This window comes from Fringilla coelebs, assembly GCF_963513975.1.
Source record: "Fringilla coelebs genome assembly, chromosome: 29".
Taxonomy (NCBI): domain Eukaryota; kingdom Metazoa; phylum Chordata; class Aves; order Passeriformes; family Fringillidae; genus Fringilla; species Fringilla coelebs.
This window is the reverse complement of record NC_140055.1, coordinates 1,527,169-1,548,599: the sequence shown is the minus strand read 5'-3', so window position 1 is coordinate 1,548,599 and position 21,431 is coordinate 1,527,169. Positions and strand designations below refer to the sequence as shown.

General features: G+C 54.8%; 1 protein-coding gene across 3 annotated transcripts; it reads right to left on the bottom strand.

Annotated features, from left to right (window-relative positions):
* Positions 1-151: 151 nt before the first annotated feature.
* On the bottom strand, positions 152-20,877 carry DCAF8 (DDB1 and CUL4 associated factor 8). Of its 3 annotated transcripts, none has more exons than XM_084223307.1 (15): positions 20,701-20,877; positions 19,829-19,861; positions 17,383-17,452; positions 16,652-16,992; positions 15,174-15,479; positions 13,213-13,353; positions 12,332-12,426; positions 9,170-9,280; positions 8,495-8,567; positions 8,167-8,224; positions 7,313-7,420; positions 5,257-5,387; positions 3,974-4,093; positions 2,584-2,700; positions 152-1,175 (listed from the first exon to the last, which is right to left on the bottom strand). In XM_084223307.1, the coding sequence occupies exons 3-15, from the start codon at positions 17,429-17,431 to the stop codon at positions 1,065-1,067; spliced, it is 1,761 nt and encodes a 586-aa protein (XP_084079433.1). In that variant the 5' UTR covers positions 17,432-17,452; positions 19,829-19,861; positions 20,701-20,877; the 3' UTR covers positions 152-1,064. The 3 variants fall into 3 exon arrangements, with proteins under 3 accessions (XP_084079433.1, XP_084079434.1, XP_084079432.1); XM_084223308.1 differs by having other exon boundaries at positions 20,724-20,877; XM_084223306.1 differs by having other exon boundaries at positions 20,728-20,877.
* Positions 20,878-21,431: the final 554 nt, after the last annotated feature.

Sequence of the window (21,431 nt, the reverse complement as noted above, 5' to 3'; positions counted from 1 at the left end):
CCCCCAGACCGTGCTGACTGTGTATTGATAAAGATGGAAAAAAGCTGCTCTGTGCGAGGGTTTTTGGGGGAAAATCCGGGGAAAAAGGGTAAAAATCAAACTGGGGAAGGTTCAGGGAGGGGTGGGAGAGAAATTTTGGGGAGTCTGGGGCTCGTTGAGTCAGTTTTTATTGCATTTATATATAATATATATCCCAACTTTTACAGCTCTGCCAGGGAGAACTCCCAGGCCCATTTGGTTTTTAATACAATATAAAATTAGGCCTCTAAACAGGGAAATTTTGGGGGTTTTTCCCCCCAAAAAAACCCCCCTGAACCCCTCCCCCGATAAAAGAAATGGGAAATGAAAGGGGTTTTTGGGGGGTTTGGGGGTTTTTGGGGGGGTAAAAGGGGCCAAACCAAGTGCAAATCACGGCTATGTACAGAGGGAGGGAGACCCCCCTGGGGAAAACGGGGAAAAATGGGGGAAAAAAGGGGAAAAATGGGAAAAAAAGGGGGTGAAAGGTGGGGGGGATTGGGGAAAAATGGGGGAAAAATGGGGAAAATAAGGGGGGGAAATGGTGGGGAAAAAAAGGGAAAAGTGGGGGGAAAAAAAGGAAAATAAGAGAAAAAAAGGGGAGGGAAAAATGGGGGGAAAGAAAAAGGGGGAAAAGTGGGAAAAATGAGAAAAAAGGGGGGAGAAAATGAGGAGAAAAGAGGGAAAATGAGGAAAAAGGGGTGGGACCCCCCCCTCCCCAAAAAGGGGGCGCTTGAAGAGCTTAAGGGGTGGGGTTGGGGTCCCAAAAAAACTGGGGGGAGGGGGCAGTAAAAATCCCCCCCCGGACCCCCCCAAATTGAGGGGGGACCCCAACAAAGGGGAAAAAAGGGGGAGGGGACCCCAAAAAAGGGGAAAAAAGGGAAAAAAAGGGGAAGGGGACCCCAAAAAAGGGGAAAAACCGGGAATTGGGGGGGGCTGAACAAGGTCAATAGAAAGCTCCAAGTGTTAGTGGGGTGGGGCCCCCCGGGTTTGGGGTTTTTGGGGGTTTTTTGGGGTTTTTTTGGGGTTTTTTTGGGGGGTTTTGGGGCTCACGAGGGCATGCACTGCACCCGGTCCGGCCCCTCCTCCTCATCGTCCGACGTGTCCGAGGAGCTCCCGGAGTCGTCCGAGGGGGAATCGGCCCCGGGGTCCCGGCGGCGCTGCGGGGAGACAGCGGGAAGGGGCGGGTCAGGAACCGGGAACGGGGCAGGAACCGGGAAAGGAATGGGGCAGGAACGGGGAAAGGGGGCAGGAACGGGGAAAGTGGGAAGGAGCGGGTCAGGAACCGGGCAGGAACCGGGAACGGGGCAGGAACCGGGAAAGGAACGGGGCAGGAACCAGGAAATGGGGGCAGGAACGGGGCAGGAACCAGGAAATGGGGGCAGGAACCGGGAAAGGAACGGGGCAGGAACCGGGAACGGGGCAGGAATGGGGCAGGAACGGGGAAAGGGGGCAGGAACGGGGCAGGAATGGGGCAGAAACCGGGAAACGGGGCAGGAACGGGGCAGGAACGGGGAAAGGGGGCAGGAATCGGGCAGGAACGGGGCAGGAACCAGGAAACGGGGCAGGAACGGAGCAGGAACGGGGCAGGAACCGGGAAACGGGGCAGGAACCGGGAAAGGGGGCAGGAATAGGGCAGGAATAGGGAAGGAATGGGGAAATGGGGGCAGGAATGGGGTCAGAAACAGGGAAATGGGGCAGGAACGGGGCAGGAACAGGGAAATGGGAAAAACGGGGCAGAAACAGGGTCAGAAATGGGGAAAAGGGGAAAACAGGGTCAGGAATGGGGAAAATGGGGCAGAAACAGTGTTAGGAATGAGAAAATGGGGTCAGAAATGGGGGAAAAGGGTCAGAAACGGGGTCAGGAATGGGGGAAATGGGGGCAGAAACAGGGTCAGGAATGGGGGAAATGGGGCAGGAATGGGATCAGAAATGAGGGGATTGAGGAAATGGGGTCAGAAATAGGGGAAATGGGGTCAGGAAGGGGGGAATAGGGAAATAGGGACAGAACTGGGGAAAATGGGGGCAGGAATGGGGTCAGAAATGGGGAATGGGGTCAGGAACGGAGAAAACAGGCTCAGAAAGGGGGGAAAACAAGGTCAGAAATGGGGACTTGGGGAAAATAGGAAAAGCAGGAAGAAGTGGGAGAAGAGGTGGAAAAGTAGGAAAAACGGTGGGAAATGGGAAAAGAGGGAGGAGGGGGGAAAGGTGGGACTAAGGGGAAGAAACACACCCAAAAAAAAGTGGGGGAAAAAGCAGGGAAAAGTGGGAAAAAGGAGGGAAAAGTGGGAAAAAGGAGGGAAAAGTGGGAAAAAGGAGGGAAAAGTGGGAAAAAGGCAGGGAAAAGTGGGGAAAAGGCAGGGAAAAGTGGGGAAAAGGAGGGCAAAGTGGGGAAAAGGAGGGAAAAGTGGGATGAAGGAGGGAAAAGTGGGATAAAGGAGGGAAAAGTGGGAAAAAGGCAGGGAAAAGTGGGAAAAAGGAGGGAAAAGTGGGATAAAGGAGGGAAAAGTGGGAAAAAGGAGGGAAAAGTGGGATGGAGGAGGGAGAAGCAGGAGCAGGCAGCCGTACCCGGTGGTGGCGGCGCTGGCGCAGGTGGTGCATCAGGAACCAGAGCATGTGGCTGTCGAACATGTCCGTGTGGTGCAGGCTGTCCTCGTCCCGCTCCACCTTGTTCTTCTTGATCACCTGCGGGGGGAAAAGGGGGAAATTCCATGGGAATCCGGGGAACATTCCATGGAAAACTGGAGTCAGATTACATGGAAAACCGGGGTCACATTCCATGGAAAACTGGAGTCAGATTACATGGAAAACTGGAGTCACATTCCATGGAAATCCGGGGTCAGATTACATGGAAAACCGGGGTCACATTCCATGGGAATCCGGGGTCAGATTACATGGAAAACCGGGGTCACATTCCATGGGAATCCGGGGTCAGATTCCATGGAAAACCGGGGTCACATTCCATGGAAATCCGGGGTCAGATTCCATGGAAAACTGGAGTCAGATTACATGGAAAACCGGGGTCACATTCCATGGGAATCCTGGGTCACATTCCATGGGAATTCAGGGTCACATTCCATGAGAATCCCGGGTCAGATTCCATGGAAATCCCAGGGCACATTCCATGGAAAACCCGAGACAGATTACATGGAAAACCGGGGTCACATTCCATGGAAATCCCGGGTCAGATTCCATGGGAATCCCAGGTCACAGTCCATGGGAAACCTGGGTCATATTCCATGGAAATCCTGGGCCACATTCCATGGGAATCCCGGGTCAGATTCCAAGGGAATCCCGGGTCAGACTCCACGGGAATCTCGGGTCACACTCCAAGGGAATCCCGGGTCAGATTCCACGGGAATCTCGGGTCACATTCCATGGGAATCCCGGGTCAGATTCCATGGGAATCCCGGGTTACATTCCATGGGAATCCCGGGTCGGACTCCATGGAAATCCTGGGTCAGATTCCACGGAAATCCCAGGTCACATTCCAAGGGAATCCTGGGTCAGATTCCACGGGAATCCCAGGTCACATTCCAAGGGAATCCCGGGTCAGATTCCATGGGAATCCTGGGTCAGACCCCACAGGAATCCCGGGTCAGATTCCACGGGAATCCAGGGTCAGATTCCATGGAAATCCCGGGTCAGATTCCACGGGAATCCAGGGTCAGATTCCATGGAAATCCCGGGTCAGATTCCATGGGAATCCAGGGTCAGATTCCACGGAAATCCCGGGTCAGACCCCACGGGAATCCCGGGTCAGATTCCATGGAAATCCCGGGTCACATTCCATGGGAATCCCGGGTCAGACCCCACGGGAATCCCGGGTCAGACCCCACGGGAATCCCGGGTCAGATTCCATGGAAATCCCGGGTCAGATTCCACGGGAATCCCGGGTCAGATTCCATGGAAATCCCGGGTCAGACCCCACGGGAATCCCGGGAATCCCAGCCCGCACCTCCTTGAGGCCGCGCAGCTCCGTGGGCGCCTCGGCCGTGGGCGCCCAGATCTTCACGTCGTGGTCCAGCCCGCTGGTGGCCAGCACGGGCAGGTGAGGGTGGGGCTCCAGGCAGTTCACCTGGAAAAATGGGAAAAATGGGAAAAAAATGGGAAAAATGGGGATTTGGGGGTTGGGAATGAGGGTGAGGCTCCAGGCAGTTCACCTGGAAAAATGGGAAAAAAATGGGAAAAATGGGACAAAAATGGGACTGGGGGGTTGGGAATGCCAACCCCAGGCAGTTCACCTGGGAAAAATGGGAAAAATTGGGATTTTGGGGATTGAGAATGGGGGAGCTGCCCCTCCAGGCAGTTCACCTGGGAAAAATGGGGAAAAAAATGGGAAAAATGGGGATTTGGGGGTTGGGAATGCCAATCCCAGGCAGTTCACCTGGGAAAAATGGGAAAAATGGGGAAAAAATGGGAAAAATGGGGATTTGGGGGTTGGGAATGCCAATCCCAGGCTGTTCACCTGGGGAAAAATGGGGGGAAATGGGAAAAATGGGAAAAAATGGGAAAAAATTGGAAAAATGGGGATTTGGGGGTTGGGAATGACAATCCCAGGCAGTTCACCTGGGGAAAAATGGGGGGGAAATGGGAAAAACGGGGATTTGGGGGTTGGGGATGGGATTGGGAATGGGATTGGGAATGGGGGTGAGGCTCCAGGCAGTTCACTCAGAAAAAAATGGGAATTTTGGGGTTGGGAACGGGATTGGGAATGCCAATCCCAGGCAGTTCACCTGGGGAAAAATGGGGAAAAAAATGGGAAAAATGGGGAAAATGGGGATTTGGGGGTTGGGAATGGGATAGGGAATGGGGGAGCTGCCCCTCCAGGCAGTTCACCTGGGAAAAATGGGGGAAAAGTGGGAAAAATGGGATTGGGAATGGGGAAAGTGTGGGTGCAGCTCCAGACAGCTCACCTGGGAAAAAATGGGGAAAAAGGGGAGGGGGAAAAAGGGGAAAAAAGGAGGAAAAAAAGGGGGGGGAAAGGGAAAAGGCTCTTGCTGCCCATCCCAAAGCAGGGCAGGCAGGAGTTCCCAGCAGAGGAAATTCGGGATGAGGCCGTTCCCAGCACAGGGAGTTCCCTTTCCTGCAGGAAACACCTGGAAAAATCCCCCAAATTTGGGATCCCGCCCCACCCTGCAGAGGGAACGGGGCCACCCCGCTGCTTTTGGGGTGGGAACAGAGGGAAAAGGGGGGGAATGCAGGGGGAAAATTGGGAATTTGGGAATTTTGGGGGCTCACCACTCCGCCCTTGTCGCCCTCCATGAACTGCACGATCTGGCAGGAGGATTTCTCCCAGAGGAAAATGTGGCCGCAGTCGCTGCCGCTCACCACGAACTCGCTCTTGGGGCCGTAGAAATTCACCCCTTTCACTGGAAAAACGGGGGAAAAAAGGGAAAAAAAGGGAAAAATCAGGAAAAATGGGAGGTTGGGGCTGTGTCCAGTGGAATTCCTGGCTGGGAAGCCAAGGAAATGTTTCCCAAAAGGGTTTTTAGGGAGCTCCAGAGGGGATTTTTGGGTATTTTGGGGTTGTATTTAGGGCTGATTTTGGGGTGGTTTAGGGCTGATTCGGTGTTGATTTTGGGGTTAATTTTGAGGTCATTTAGGGAAGGATTTAAGGTTGATTTTGGGGTATTTTAGGGATGACTGAGGGATGATTTTGGGGGGGTTTAGGGTTGATTTTTTAGGTTGTTTCAGGGCTGGTTTTGGGGTAATTTGGGGCTGTTTTGGGGGTGATTTGGGTTGGATTTGGGGGTGATTTGGGCCATTGTGGTGCGCCTCGTATCACCAGCTGTTTTAGGGCTAGTTTTGGGATATTTTTGGGGTAATTTGGGGCTGTTCCTGGGTTGGTTTGGGGGCCATTTTTGGGCTGTTTTGGGATGGATTTGGGGGTGATTTGGGGGTTACCCGTGGCGTTGTTGCGGTGGCCCTTGCACCGCCAGCTGTACTGCGCTGGTTTTGGGGCTGGTTTGGGGATGCATTTGGGGCGGGTTTTGGGATGGACTTTGGGGTGATTTTGGGATGGATTTGGGGTGGTTTTGGGGCTGGTTTGGGGATGGATTTGGGGCTGGTTTTGGGGCTGGTTGTGGGATGGATTTGGGGCTGGATTTGGGATGGATTTGGGGCTGGATTTGGGGATGGATTTGGGGCTGTTTTGGGATGGATTTGGGGTGGATTTAGGGCTGGTTTTGGGATGGATTTGGGATGGATTTGGGGGTGATTTGGGGGGTACCCGTGGCGTTGTTGCGGTGGCCCTTGTAGCGCCGGCTGTACTGCGCTGGTTTGGGGCTGGTTTTGGGGTGGATTTGGGATGGATTTGGGGCTGATTTAGGGCTGGTTTTGGGATGGATTTGGGGTGATTTTGGGATGAATTTGGAGGTGATTTGGGGGGTACCCGTGGCGTTGTTGCGGTGGCCCTTGTAGCGCCGGCTGTACTGCGCTGGTTTGGGGCTGGTTTGGGGGTGGTTTGGGGTGGTTTGGGATGGATTTGGGGGTGTTTTCCCACCCGTGGCGTTGTTGCGGTGGCCCTTGTAGCGCCGGCTGTACTGCGCTGGTTTGGGGCTGGTTTTGGGGTGGTTTAGGGCTGGTTTGGGGTGGATTTGGGATGGATTTGGGGCTGGTTTAGGGCTGGTTTGGGATGGATTTGGGATGGATTTGGGGTGATTTGGGGCTGTTTTTGGGGTGATTTCGGGGTTACCCGTGGCGTTGTTGCGGTGGCCCTTGTAGCGCCGGCTGTACTGCGCTGGTTTAGGGATGGTTTTGGGGTGGTTTGGGATGGTTTGGGGCTGGTTTTGGGGTGATTTGGGGCTGTTTTTGGGGTGATTTGGGGGGTACCCGTGGCGTTGTTGCGGTGGCCCTTGTAGCGCCGGCTGTACTGCGCTGGTTTGGGGCTGGTTTTGGGGCTGGATTTGGGATGGATTTGGGGTGATTTGGGATGGATTTGGGGCTGTTTTTGGGGTGATTTGGGGTTACCCGTGGCGTTGTTGCGGTGGCCCTTGTAGCGCCGGCTGTACTGCGCTGGTTTAGGGCCGGTTTTGGGGTGGTTTGGGATGGATTTGGGGCTGGTTTAGGGCTGGTTTTGGGATGGATTTGGGATGGATTTGGGGTGATTTGGGATGGATTTGGGGTGATTTGGGGGGTACCCGTGGCGTTGTTGCGGTGGCCCTTGTAGCGCCGGCTGTACTGCGCTGGTTTGGGGCTGGTTTTTGGGTGGTTTGGGATGGTTTGGGGCTGGTTTTGGGATGGATTTGGGGTGGTTTTGGGGTGGTTTGGGATGGATTTGGGGGTGTTTTCCCACCCGTGGCGTTGTTGCGGTGGCCCTTGTAGCGCCGGCTGTACTGCGCGCCGTCGCTGTGCGAGGAGTCGAACAGGTAAATGTCCTCGTCGTTGTACGAGGCCAGCAGCTCTGAACAGAACGGGGGAAAAACACGGAAAAATGGGAATAAATGGGGGGAAATTGGGAAAAAACCAGGAGGGGAATAGGGGAAATGGGGAATAAGTGGGGGGGATTCGAGGAAAAACAGCAGGGGAATGGGAAAAAGAAAGTGGGAAGGTGGGAAAAAGCGGCAGGGAAAAAACGGGGAGGAGGGGAAAAATGGGAGGAAAATGGGAAAAAAATGGGGAGAGAATGGGGAAAAATAGGAGGAGAATGGAGGGAAATGGGGAAAGGGAAAGAAACAGCAGGAAAATGGAGAAAAAACAGGGGGAGAATGGGGAAAAGCAGCAGGGAAAATGGGGAAAAGGGAAAAATGGGGGAAGGGGAAAAACAGCAGGAAGATGGGAAAAAATGGGAGGAAAATGGGGAAAAACAGGAGGAAAATGGGAAAAATGGGAGGAAAATGGGGAAAAACAGGAGGAAAATGGGGAAAATGGGAGGAAAATGGGGAAAAACAGGAGGAAAATGGGGAAAAACAGGAGGGTCTGGAGCTCAATAGGTTTTTTTGGGGAAAATGTTTTTTATTTTGGAAAACATGGAATTTTTGGGTGAAGACAGGTTTTTCTGGGGGAAGAGGTGTTTGTTTGAGGATAAGCAGGTGGTTTTTTTGGGGAAATGGGGATTTTTTGGGAAAACTGATTTTTTTTGGTGGGAAATGAGGGGGTTTGAGGGAGTGGGACACCACCAGAGCTCTCCAAATTCCCACCTGGACTCACCTGAGCCATCGTGGCTGTAGACCAGGCAGGTGATGTTGGCTTTGGACTCACAGTTCACCTGGAAAAGTGGGAAAAAAAGTGGGAAAAAAGTGGGAAAAAGCTCAGATCCAGCCCTTTTTCCTGGGAATTCTGAGAGTTAATTCTCTGATGAGGATGTAGAGTGGCAGAAAATTGGGATTGAGGGGAAAGTAAACAACAAAAAAAGATTTCTGGGAGGTTTTTTTGCCTCTTCCTGAAGGGTTTTCCAGGAAGATTTCCCATGGGATTGCTCTGGGGTGATCCCAGTGCTCCCAGTTCCCTCCCAGTCCCCTCCCAGTATCCCCAGTACCAGGTGGTGAGGGCAGAACTTCTTCAGGACTCCGTTGTTCTCGTTCTCATCGATTTTCCTCTGATCATAAATCCTGCAGGAATCAGGGAGGGGAAAAAAAAAAGGTTGGAGGATTTTTTTATCCCTAAAATTCCCCTTCCAAGATCCCAAAATCCCATCCTAAAATTCCCTGGGGATTTGGGGCAGAAAAAAAACCATTCCCATGCCCCAGATTCCATCCTAAAATTCCCTGGAATTCTGTGCTGGTCTCAGTCCTGGCTTTGGGAAGGAAAAATTGGGGATTTGGGACAGGGAAAGAGGCAGATTTGGGAATCTCTGGATTTGGGATGGGGAATCCCCCTGGATTTGGGCTGGGGAATCCCAGGATTTTGGCTCTCCCAGTGCTCCCAGTTTGGCCTCACCTCCCAAACTGGTCCTGGCCCCTGATTTGGGAAACCATGGATGTGGGGAGGGCAAAAGTTGGATTTGAGAAAGGGAAATTGGGATGGGGAATCCCTGGATTTGGGCTGGGGAATCCCAGGATTTGGGGATGGGGAATCCCTGGATTTGGGCTGGGGAATCCCCCTGGATTTGGGGATGGGGAATCCCCCTGGATTTGGGATGGGGAATCCCCCAGGATTTGGGATGGGGAATCCCAGGATTTGGGCTCTCCCAGTGCTCCCAGTTTGGCCCCACCTCACGAACTGGTCTCGGCCGCCCACGGCGAACTGGGAGGTGTTGGCAGGGTTGACAAAGATGGTGTAGAGCCCGACCTTCTTCTCCTTCTCCTTCGTCACCACCAATTTCCTGGGAAAATCCTTGGGATCAGACCAATCCCAACCCCAAACACCCCAAATCCCAGCCCAAACCAGGAGTGGGAATTCCCCCAAAATCCCCCCAAAACCAGCAGGATTTGGGCAATGAGGGTGGGGAATGTTCCTGAGGTTGGGAATTTCCCAAGGAAAAATCCACACTGGGAGAATTCCCAAAGGGAAAATGGGATTTGGGGGAGTTTTCCCCTAATACCAGCCGGGATTTGTGGGGAATTTGGGGCATTCCAGGAGAGAAATATTCAGGGTTGGCTCCACCAGGGTAAAATTCCAGAGAGATACAGCCCAAAGGACATGGAGGGAGCTGGGAATTCCCAAGGGAAAAGTGATTTCCAAAAAAAAAAACCCTGATTTTTCCCCAAACTCCACCTGCTATTTCCCAAATCTTGCCTGTTCCCCTATCAAATTCCCATTTTTTTAAAAATAAATCCCTATTTTCCTGACAGAATCTTCATTTTCCTGTCCACCATTCCCCATTATTCCCTCCAAAATCCTCATTATTACCCCCCAAGATCCCCTGGTTTTCCCCCATTAAGGAAAAAAAAAAAAAAAATCCCAATTTTCCAAAAAAATCCCTGAAACCAGCTGGGATTTGAGGGAATTTGGGGCATTCCAGGAGGGAAAATTTGGGGTTGGTTCTGCCAGGGTGAGAATTCCAGAGGGATCCAGCCCAGGGAGGGGGTTGGGATCAGCTCCAGCCGCGGATTCCAGAGGGATCAGGGATTAAAGGGCTCGTCCTGGTTATGAAACCCCGGGATTTGGGCTGGATCAGCCTCGGAATGACAGCCCAGAGGCTTGGAAAAACACAGGGAGACAGAAAAACTGCTTTTCCCAAAAAACCCCTGCTTTTCCCACAAAAAAAACCAAACAAAACACTGGTTTTCCCTCTAAAAATAATCAGGTTTACCCAAAAGCCCCTGATTTTCCTCAAAAAAGTGGTTTTTCCTCAAAAAACTGTTTTTTCCCAAAAAACCAACCTGCTTTCCCCCAAAAAATGTTTTCTCACCAAATTATTCTGGTTAAAAAAAACCAAACTATTTTCCCACCTAAAAAATCCATTTAAAAAAAACATCAATTTTTCCCCCAAAAAATATTCATGTTCCCACAAAACATATCAATTTTTCCTTGAAAAATCTCAGTTTTCAAAAAACACCAGACCCGTTTTCCCCACAAAAATAACCTGATTTCCCAAAAAAAACCCTGATTTCCCAAAAAACCCTGATTTTTCCCCAAAACCCACCTCTTCCCGTCTCCTGCCCAGAATTCTCCATTTCCTGCAAAGAATTCCCATTTTCCCCCTCAGAATTCTCAAATTTCCCCTCACAATTCCCAATTTTCTGGTCACTCGTGAGGCAGGCAAATCCTACTTCACACCAATGGAATCTCCATTTCCCACCCCAAATACCCTTTTCCCCCACAGAATTCCCATTTCTCACCCATAATTCCTGATTTTCCCCTCAGAATTCCAACTTTTCCCCTCAGAATTCCCACTTTTCCCCTCACAATTCCCACTTTCCCCTCACTCACGAGGCAGGCCGGTCCTGCCACCGGTCAACGGAATCCCCATTTCCCACCCCAAATCCCCTTTTTTTTCCCCAGAACTCCCATTTCCTGCCCAGAATTCCCACTTTTCCCCTCAGAATTCCCTCTTTTCCCCTCAGAAGTCCCTCTTTTCCCCTCAGAATTCGAACTTTTCCCCTCAGAATTCCCACCTTCCCCTCACTCACAAAGCGGGCCGGTCCTGCCGCAGGTCGATGGAATCCCCATTTCCCACCCCAAATCCCCTTTTTTTCCCCAGAACTTCCATTTCCTGCCCAGAACTCCCATTTCCTGCCCAGAATTCCCACTTTTCCCCTCACAATTCCCACTTTTCCCCTCACAATTCCCAGCTTTCCCCCTCACTCATGAGGCAGGCTGGTCCTGCCGCAGGTCGATGGAATCCCCATTTCCTACCCCAAAACCCTTTTTTTACCCCACAGAATTTCCATTTCAGCCACAGAATTCCCATCTCCTGCCCAGAATTCCCACTTTCCTCAGAATTCCCACTTTTCCCCTCACAATTCCCACTTTTTTCCTCAGAATTCCCACTTTCCCCTGACTCACAAGGCGGGCCGGTCCTGCCGCAGGTTGATGGAATCCCCATTTCCCACCCCAAATCCCCTTTTTTTTCCCCAGAATTCCCATCTCCTGCCCAGAACTCCCATTTCCTGCCCAGAATTCCCTCTTTTCCCCTCAGAAGTCCCTCTTTTCCCCTCAGAATTCGAACTTTTCCCCTCAGAATTCCCACCTTCCCCTCACTCACAAAGCGGGCCGGTCCTGCCGCAGGTCGATGGAATCCCCATTTTCCACCCCAAATCCCCTTTTTTTCCCCAGAACTTCCATTTCCTGCCCAGAACTCCCATTTCCTGCCCAGAATTCCCACTTTTCCCCTCACAATTCTCACTTTTCCCCTCACAATTCCCAGCTTTCCCCCTCACTCATGAGGCAGGCTGGTCCTGCCGCAGGTCGATGGAATCCCCATTTCCTACCCCAAAACCCTTTTTTTACCCCACAGAATTTCCATTTCAGCCACAGAATTCCCATCTCCTGCCCAGAATTCCCACTTTCCTCAGAATTCCCACTTTTCTCCTCAGAATTCCCACTCTTCCCCTCACAATTCCCATCTTTCCCCTCACGAGGCAGGCCGGTCCTGCCACCGGTCAATGGAATCCCCATTTCCCACCCCAAATCCCCTTTTTTTTTCCCCAGAACTCCCATTTCCTGCCCAGAATTCCCACTTTTCCCCTCAGAATTCCCTCTTTTCCCCTCAGAAGTCCCTCTTTTCCCCACAGAATTCGAACTTTTCTCCTCAGAATTCCCACCTTCCCCTCACTCACAAAGCGGTCCTGCCGCAGGTCGATGGAATCCCTATTTCCCACCCTAAATCCCCTTTTTTTCCCCAGAACTTCCATTTCCTGCCCAGAACTCCCACTTTTCCCCTCAGAACTCCCACTTTTCCCCTCAGAATTCCCACTTTCCCCTCACTCACGAGGCGGGCCGGTCCTGCCGCAGGTCGATGGTGAAGACCACGGCGTCCTCCCCCGCAGACAGGAACGTGCAGGGCGAGTCCGGCTCCAGCGCCAGCTGGGATTGGGGCAAAAAAAGGGAAAAAACAGTGAGAATAACCCCCAAAAATCCCCAAAAACCAGGAAAATCCACCTGGAAAAACCCCTGGGTTTGGGGATTCCTGCTCTGAACTGCAGTGATGTCATCCAAGTGACGTCATAAGAGTGATGTCATAATGGGTGACGTCATGGGGACAACAGCATAGCTGAGGGTCTGAATTGCACCCAAAAAGCGGGAAAATCCCCAAATTCCTGGATTTTAATGGAGCTGAGTGGCCAAACCCACCCCCCTCACCTGTGTGGTGACATCAAAGGTGACAATGGCCACAGCCAAGGCTTGAAATATTTGGGAATTGCACAGAAAGTGGGAAAAACCCCTCGAACCTCCAGGAAAAGGAGACCTCCCACATTCTCAAGCACCCCAAATCCTGGGATTTGGCATTCCCAAGATCTGCCATTCCCAAACCCCCCTCACCTTGTGGGAAGCCCCTTTGTGCTGGGCTCAGTGCTGTGACAGCTCTGTCACCTCTGTGGTGACATCCCCTGCTCCCAGCACAGCTCCCACCCCATTCCCACTGTGTTCCCCCATTCCCAAGCACCCCAAATCCCAGGATTTGCCATTCCCAAATCCCAGGCACCCCAAATCCCGGGATCTGCCATCCCCAAACCCCCTCTTGCTGAGGCCACGCGCTCAGAGCTGTGACAGCAGCACCTGGGTGCTGACATCCCCACACCATTCCCAGCCCATTCCCAAACCCCAAGCACCCCAAATCCCGGGATCTGGCATTCCTGGGATCCCCCTCACCTTGTGGGAAGCCCCCTTGTGCTGGGCCACGCGCTTGGTGCTGCGGCAGCACTGGGTGGCCGAGAGCTCGGCCACGCGCACCTGCCCGTCCCGGGCACACATGGCCAGCGTGGAGTCACCACTGTTGGGCAGGAACTTGGCCTGGAAAACAGGGAGAAAGTGGGGAAAAGTGGGAAAAGGGGACAGGGGAGTGGTGGGGGGAGAGGGGAAGGAAAGGGGGAATCGCAGAGGAGGTGGGAGGGGAAAGGGATGGGGGGAATTGCTGGAATTGTTCTGGGAGTTGGCTCAGTTCTCTTGGGAATCATCCCAAAAACTCCTGGGAATCATCCCAAAATCTCCCAGGGATCATCCCAAAAACTCCTGGGAATCATCCCAAAACCTCCTGGGAACCATCCCAAAAACTCCCAAGGAATCATCCCAAAAACTCCTGGGCATCATCCCAAACTCTCCCCTGGGAATCATCCCAAACTCTCCCAGGGAATCATCCCAAAATCTCCCAGGGAATCATCCCAAAATCTCCCAGGGAATCATCCCAAAATCTCCCCTGGGAATCATCCCAAACTCTCCCAGGGAATCATCCCAAAATCTCCCCTGGGAATCATCCCAAAATCTCCCTGGGAATCATCCCAAAATCTCCCAGGGAATCATCCCAAAATCTCCCCTGGGAATCATCCCAAAATCTCCCCTGGCAATCATCCCAAAATCTCCCAGGGATCATCCCAAAATCTCTCAGGAATTGAGGCGTCAATCTGTGGGATCTGGGGGTCAATCTGTGGGATTTGGGGACCTGTTCCCAGATCCTTTCCCAAGCATTCCCATTCCCAGCTGAGCTGTTCCTGGGACCCTCTCCCACCCCAAACAGGAACCCTTAGAACAATCCATTTTTGAACACACCTAAACAAACACCCACAAACTTTGGGAAACCCATCCCAGCCACCACATCCCCTTTGTGACTGCACCCCAAAACCCCACCTCACCCCAAAATCCCACCATGCCCACCTGGAAGACGTTGCTCTCGCGCCTGCTGTCAAACTGCAGCACAGGTCAGTGCCACAGCCAGTCCTTTGGGATTGCACCCCAAAACCTCACCTCACTCCAAAATCTCACCCCAAAACCCTACCCCAGCCCATCCCCACCCCAAAACCTCACCCCAAAATCCCACCATGCCCACCTGGAAGACATTGCTCTTGCACCTGTTGTCGAACTGCAGCACGAGCTGGCACCGTAGCCAGTCCTTTGGGATTCCACCCCAAAATCCTACCCCAGCCCATCCCCAGCCCAAAACCCCAGCCCAAAACCCCAGCCCATGCCATGCCCACCTGGAAGACGTTGCTCTTGTGCCTGCTGTCAAACTGCAGCACAGGTCAGTGCCACAGCCAGTCCTTTAGGACTGCACCCCAAAACCTCACCTCACCCCAAAACCCCACCCCAAAACCCCACCCCAAAACCCCACCACGCCCACCTGGAAGACATTGCTCTCGTGCCTGCTGTCAGACTGCAACAGGGGCCAGTGCCACAGCCAGTCCTTTAGGATTGCACCCCAAAACCTCACCTCAACCCAAAATCCCACCCCAAAACCCTACCCCAGCCCATCCCCACCCCAAAGCCCTACCCCAAAACCCCACCTCACCCCAAAATCCCACCACGCCCAGCTGGAAGACGTTGCTCTTGCGCCTGCTATCAATCTACAGCACGAGCTGCCACCGTAGCCAGTCCTTTATGATTCCACCCCAAAATCCCACCCCAAAACCGTACCCCAGCCCATCCCCACCCCAAAACCCCACCCCAAAACCCCAGCCCATGCCATGCCCACCTGGAAGACGTTGCTCTTGTGCCTGCTGTCGAACTGCAGCACGGGCCGGCGCCACAGCCAGTCCTTTGAGATTCCACCCCAAAACCGTACCCCACCCCGAAACCTCACCCCAAAACCTCACCTCACCCCAAAACCCCACCATGCCCACCTGGAAGACGTTGCTCTTGTGCCCGCTGTCGAACTGCAGCACGGGCCGGCGCCGCAGCCAGTCCCACACCAGCACCTTGAGGTCGTCGCTGCCGCTGGCCAGGCGGGTGCCCCTCTGGTTGAAGTGCAGCGTGTTGACGCAGCCCGTGTGCCCCTCCAGGCCGTGCTGCAGCCGGAACTTCTGCACGAAGAGCCGGGCGCCGCAGGCCTGCGCCACGAAGCGCGAGCAGCCGCCCAGCTGGCGCTGCCGCAGCGCCGGGATCGCCCGCCAGCGCGGCCGCGGCAGCGCCCACGTCTCCGAGGCCACCTGGGGAGGGACACAGGGCTCAGCTTTACCAGCTGTGGTTAATGATCTGTCAGCTGGCAGAGGGTGTTTTATCTGGTTGTGCCATAATAAGGTGAAAAAACTTCCACAGTGTTTAGAGAAAACCAAAGTTACTGTAGGGTCACCCGGGATCACCCGCCAGCGCGGCCGCGGCAGCACCCACGTCTCTGAGGCCTCCTGGGGGGAGCTCAGCTTTACCAGGTGTGGGTTAATGATCTGTCAGCTGGCAGAGGGGGTTTTATCTGGTTCTGCCATAATACAGTAGGAAAATTTGCAGTTTTTACAGAAAACCCAAGTTATTGTAAGGTCACCCAGGATCGCCTGACAGCGAGGCCACGGCAGCGCCCACGTCTCCGAGGCCACCTGGGGAGGGGACACAGGGCTCAGCCTTACCAGCTGTGGGTTAATGATCTGTCAGCTGGCAGAGGGTGTTTTATCTGGTTGTGCCATAATAAGGTGAAAAAACTTCCACAGTTTTTAGAGAAAACCAAAGTTACTGTAGGGTCACCCAGGATCGCCCGCCAGCGCGGCTGCGGCAGCGCCCACGGCTCTGAGGCCACCTGGGAGGGGACACAGGGCTCAGCTTTACCAGGTGTGGCCTAACTCACCTGGGCAGCTGCTAGAGGGAAAGGATAACTGGGCAGTTTTATCTGGTTCTGCCATACTAAGGTGGGAAAATTTGCAGTTTTTACAGAAAACCCAAGTTATTGTAAGGTCACCTAGGATCGCCTGACAGCGAGGCCACGGCAGCGCCCACAGCTCCGAGGCCACCTGCAGACACAGGGCTCAGCTTTACCAGGTGTGGGTTACTGATCTGTCAGCTGGCAGAGGGTGTTTTATCTGGTTCTGCCATAATAAAGTGGGAAAATTTGCACCTCATTTAAACCTTTTTTAGAACCCCTTCAACCCCCCTAGCCCCTCAGTAAGTGACAGAAGCAGCAGCCACCCAGTTTTACATCTCCTGTGTCTCACTATGGAATAGAACCTTCTAAAACCTCACTTAAAACCTCATTTAAACCTCACTTAAAACCTCACTTAAAACCTCATTTAAACCCCTTTTAAACCTCATTTAAACCCCTTTTAAACCTCATTTAAACCCCTTTTAAACCCCTTTAACCCCCCAGCCCCTCAGCAAGCACAGAAGCAGCAGCCACCCAGTCCTCCAGCGCCTGCTCCTCGTCGGACGAGTCGCGCTCGTGCGGCGGCCGCTTGCGGGGCGCCCTGCGCCGGGCGCGCGGCTCTTCCTCCTCCTCCTCCTCCTCCTCCTCGTCCTCGTCGTGCCGCGGCTCCTCGGGGATGGAGTAGTGGCCGGTGTCGTCCATGCTGTCGCTGTCCTTGTCCCCGGAGCTGTCGCTGTCGCTGGCGCGGCCCCGCGCGGCCCCGGCGTCGTCGCCCGTCAGGCTCAGGCTCAGGTCGGACGCCTCCACCTCGATGCCCGAGGACGTCTCGCGGCCCTCCTCGGCAGACATGTCCTCAGGGCTGCTGGACAGGCTGCCTGGGGACAGGGGGACACCAGGGTGTCACCATGGGGACAGCACAGTGACACCAGCATCATACTGCCATGGGGACATGGGGACAGCACAGGGACACCGGCCCTCCTCGGCTGACTTGTCCTCAGGGCTGCTGGGGGACATGGGGACAGTGTGGTGGCATTGTGGCTGGCACATGCACTGACACCCTGGCACATTGCTGTCATCATCACTGTCACTTTGTCACCATCTCTGTCACTCTGTCACCATCACAGCCACCCTGGCACCCTCACTGTCACCTCTGCTGCCACCGTTACCTTGTCACCACCGCTGCCATCATTGCTGCCACTCTGTCCCTGTCATTGCCACCCTGCCACCTCCACTGCCACCCCAGCTGTCCCCAGCTGTCCCCTCACCGTTGACAATGTCCGTCCTGCCGTCCATGCTGCCGCCCTTGTCCGACATCGCCGCTTCCCACGGGAATCCCTGCGGGGACAGGGGGACATTGGGACAGGGGACATGGAGACATTGGGACAGGGGAATGTTAGGGACATGGGGACGGGGACACAGAGACATTGGGACAGGGGACATGGGGACAATGGGGATAGGGGGACAACAGGGACGGGGGATATGGGGACAGGGGGACACAGGGACAACAGGGACATTAGGGACAGGGGGACAGGGGGAGAGGGGGACAAAGGGACAGGGAGATAAAGGGACATGGGAACATTGGGGACATGGGACATTGGGGACATGGGGACAGGGGAACATGGGGACACAGAGCCGCAGGGACACGAAGACATTGGGGACATGGGGATATGGGGACAGGGTGACAACAGGGACAGGGGGGACACGGGCACACCGTGACACGGAGCTGGAGTGGCCCTGCCACGGCCACCACGGGATGTCCCCGTGTCCCCAGCCCGCCCCAGCACGGCGGGCACTCCCAAATTCCCCATTTTCCATGGAAAATCCACCTGGGAATGCTGCAGGACACCCAAACCCTGCTCAGCATCCCGGGAAAATCCAATCCCGAGGGATTTGAGATCCCAAAAATCCATTCTGGAACATTCCCACACAAAATTCCCGTTTTTCCACCTGCCACAGAGCCCCCACGGGGTCGAGGTTGTTCCCAAATTCCCAATTTTTCCATGGAAAATCCACCTGGGAATGCTGCAGGACGCCCAAGCCCAGCTCAGCACCCCGGGAAAATCCGATCCCGAGGGATTTGGGATTCCAAAGATCCCTCTTGAAACACATTCCCAGCCAAAATTCCCTCTGGAATCTCCCCAGGAGAGCTGTGCCAGTCCCCCAGCCTCCCAAAAATCCCCATTTCCCTGGGAAAGGGCAGCAGCAGAGCCCTGGAGTTCCGTGGAATTCTCTGGAATTTCTCTGGAATCCCAAACAACCCCAAAGGGCAGCACTGGAATTCCCCCTCCCCCTCCAAACCCCACAATTTTTTTCCTCCAATCCCAGGAATTTTTTTGCCCCCATTCCCCAGGTGAGGGATCAGGAAGGAGCTCCCAAATCCACTCCTGACCCAGAGCGGGGGGTTGGGAAATGTGGGAATTGCAGGGAATGTTCCAGAAATCCCGGGATTCCTGAGGCTGCCTGGGAGCATCTGGACAGGCTCAGGCTGACGCTGCTGCTCCCAAAAATATCCCAAAAAACATCCCAGGGCATTCCAGAGCCTCTGGAGTGGGGATCTGCCCTGCCCAGCCTCCTGCTGGCCCCAAACTGGGAGAAACTGGGATAAAAACTGGGATGAAGTGGGAAAAAAAATGGGACAAACTGGGAGAAACTGGAAGAAAGTGGGAGAAAAACTGGGAGGAACTGGGTGGCCCCAAATCCTCAGGAATGGAACCCAAAATCCTCTGGGATGGAGCCCCCAAACCCTTCAGGATGGAGCCCCCAAATCCTTTGGGATGAAATCCCCAAATCCTTTGGGATGGATCCCTCAAATCCCTTGGGATGGATCCCTCAAATCCTCTGGAATGGATCCCCCAAATCCTTGGGATGGAGCCCCAAAATCCTTTAGATGAAATCCTCCAGGATGGATCCCCCAAATCCTTCAAAATGGATCCCTCAAATCCTCTGGGATGGAGCCCCCAAATCCTTTAGATGAAATCCCCCAAATCCCTCAGGAATGGAACCCCAAATCCTCTGGGATGCAGACCCCAAATCCCTCAGGATAGATCTCACAAATTCTATGGGACGGAGCCCCCAAATCCCTTGGGGTGTTGCCCCCAAATCCCAGAGGATGGATCCACCCAAATCCTCTGGGACGGAGACCCCAAATTCTCTGGAAGGGATCCCCCAAATCCCTCAGGATGGATCCCCCAAATCCTCTGGGATGTAGACCCCAAATCCTCTGGAAGGGATCCCCTAAATCCTTGGGATGGATCCCCCAAATCCTTTGGGATGGATCCCCCAAATCCTTTGGGATGGATCCCCCAAATCCTTCCCATGGATCCCCCAAATCCCTCAGGAATGGAGCCCCAAATCCCTCAGGATGGATCCCCCAAATCCTTTAGGATGAAATCCCCAAATCCTTTGGGACGGAGACGCCAAATCCCTCAGGAATGGAACCCCAAATCCCACAGGATGGATCCCCCAAATCCTCTGGGATGGAGCCCCCAAATCCTCTGGGATGGAGCCCCCAAATCCTTTAGGATGAAATCCCCAAATCCTTTGGGATGGAGCCCCCAAATCCCCTGGGATGGAGCCCCCAAATCCCCTGGGATGGAGCCCCCAAATCCCCTGGGATGGATCCCCAGGACTTTCCCAAATCCTGGAGAAACCCCAAAATCCCCAAAAACCCCAAAATTGCCCCAAACCCCCGCGGGAGCCGGGCGCACTCACCTGGGCCAGGTGCCGGGGACAGCGGGGCTGGAGCTGGGGGAGCACGGGGTCAAAGGTCAGGGACCCCCAAATTTGGGGACCCCTCAATCCCTGATCCTTGGGAATTCCCAAATTTTGGGGAACCAAATCCCCCCAAAAAAATTCCCTCCATCCCTGAGGACCCCGAATTTTTGGGGATTCTCGAATTTTTTGGGACCCCCCCTCCAAATCCCTGGGAACCCCAAAAATTCAGGGCTTCTCCCCCAAAAACTCCAGGACTTTTCCCAGATTCTCCCCTCCCCAGTCTCAGGGGAACCCAAAAAAACTGGGATGGAGTCTGGGGACTCCCCCCAAAAAATATTCGGGGACCCTTCCCAAAATCCCCAAAATCCCCAGACCCAAAAAGCCTCAAGGACCCCCCAAAACCCCCCAAAAAAATCCCCCCAGGACACCCCAAAAACCCCAAGGACCTCCCTAAGGGCCCTCCCCAAAAGCTCAGGGACCCCCCAAAAAACTCAAGGGTTCCTCTAAGGGATCCCCCAAAGGCGCAGGGACCCCCCCAAAACCCCCAAGGAGCCCCCAAAACCCCCAAGGAGCCCCAAAAACCCCCAAGGAGCCCCAAAATCCCCAAGGAGCCCCAAAAACCCCCAAGGAGCCCCAAAACCCCCACGGGCCTCCCTAAGGGACCCCCAGGAAGGCCCCAAGAGCCCCCCGGGACCCCCCAAAACCCCTCAGGGCGCCCCCAAACCTCCCCGGGCTCCCTCAGCGGCTCCCCCAGACCCCCCCCGAACTCTCGGGGTCCCCCCCGGGCTCCCCCCGGGGCCGCCCCGCCCCTCCCGCGATCCCGCCCCGGGGCCGGGGCAGGCCCGAGCCCGCGGGGGCCGCGGCCGCACCGGGGCCGGCGGAGGCCGCGCACCGACCCGAGCGTCCCGGAGGCTCCCGGCGGGTCCCGGACGGTGCCGGGGGGTGCGGCCGGGCTCAGTGGCGGCCGCCGCGGGCCCCCCCGGCCGCTCCAGCGCCGGCCCCGGGACCGGGCCCCGCCGCCGCCATCTTTAACGCGCCGCCCCCGCCGCCTCGCTTGGCGGCACCGGCCGACGCTTTTGCGGCACCGCGGGCGCCGCTTTACGGCAGCGGCCGTTGCGCGACAGCGACGGGGGCGCCCCCCCAACAGCCGGCGTTGCCATGGGAACGGCGCCCCCCCCCCCCCCCGAGATTGTGGGGCCGCTTTGGGGTCCCCGTGGGGTTATGGGGGCACTTTGGGGTCACCGTGGGGTTATGGGGGCACTGCGGGGTCACCTGTGCCGGTATGGGGTCGCTTTGGGGTCACCCCCAGTGTTATTGTAGGGTCACCCCTGTTTGGGGTCATTATAGGGTCACCAATGGGTTATGGGGTCACCGTTTGTTATAGGGTCACCAATGTGTTATAGGGTCACTCTGTGTTATAGGGTCACCCCTGTTTGGGGTCATTATAGGGTCACCAGTGGGTTATAGGGTCACCATGTGTTATAGGGTCACCCCTGTTTGGGGTCATTATAGGGTCACCAGTGGGTTATAGGGTCACCATGTGTTATAGGGTCACCCCTGTTTGGGGTCATTATAGGGTCACCAGTGGGTTATAGGGTCA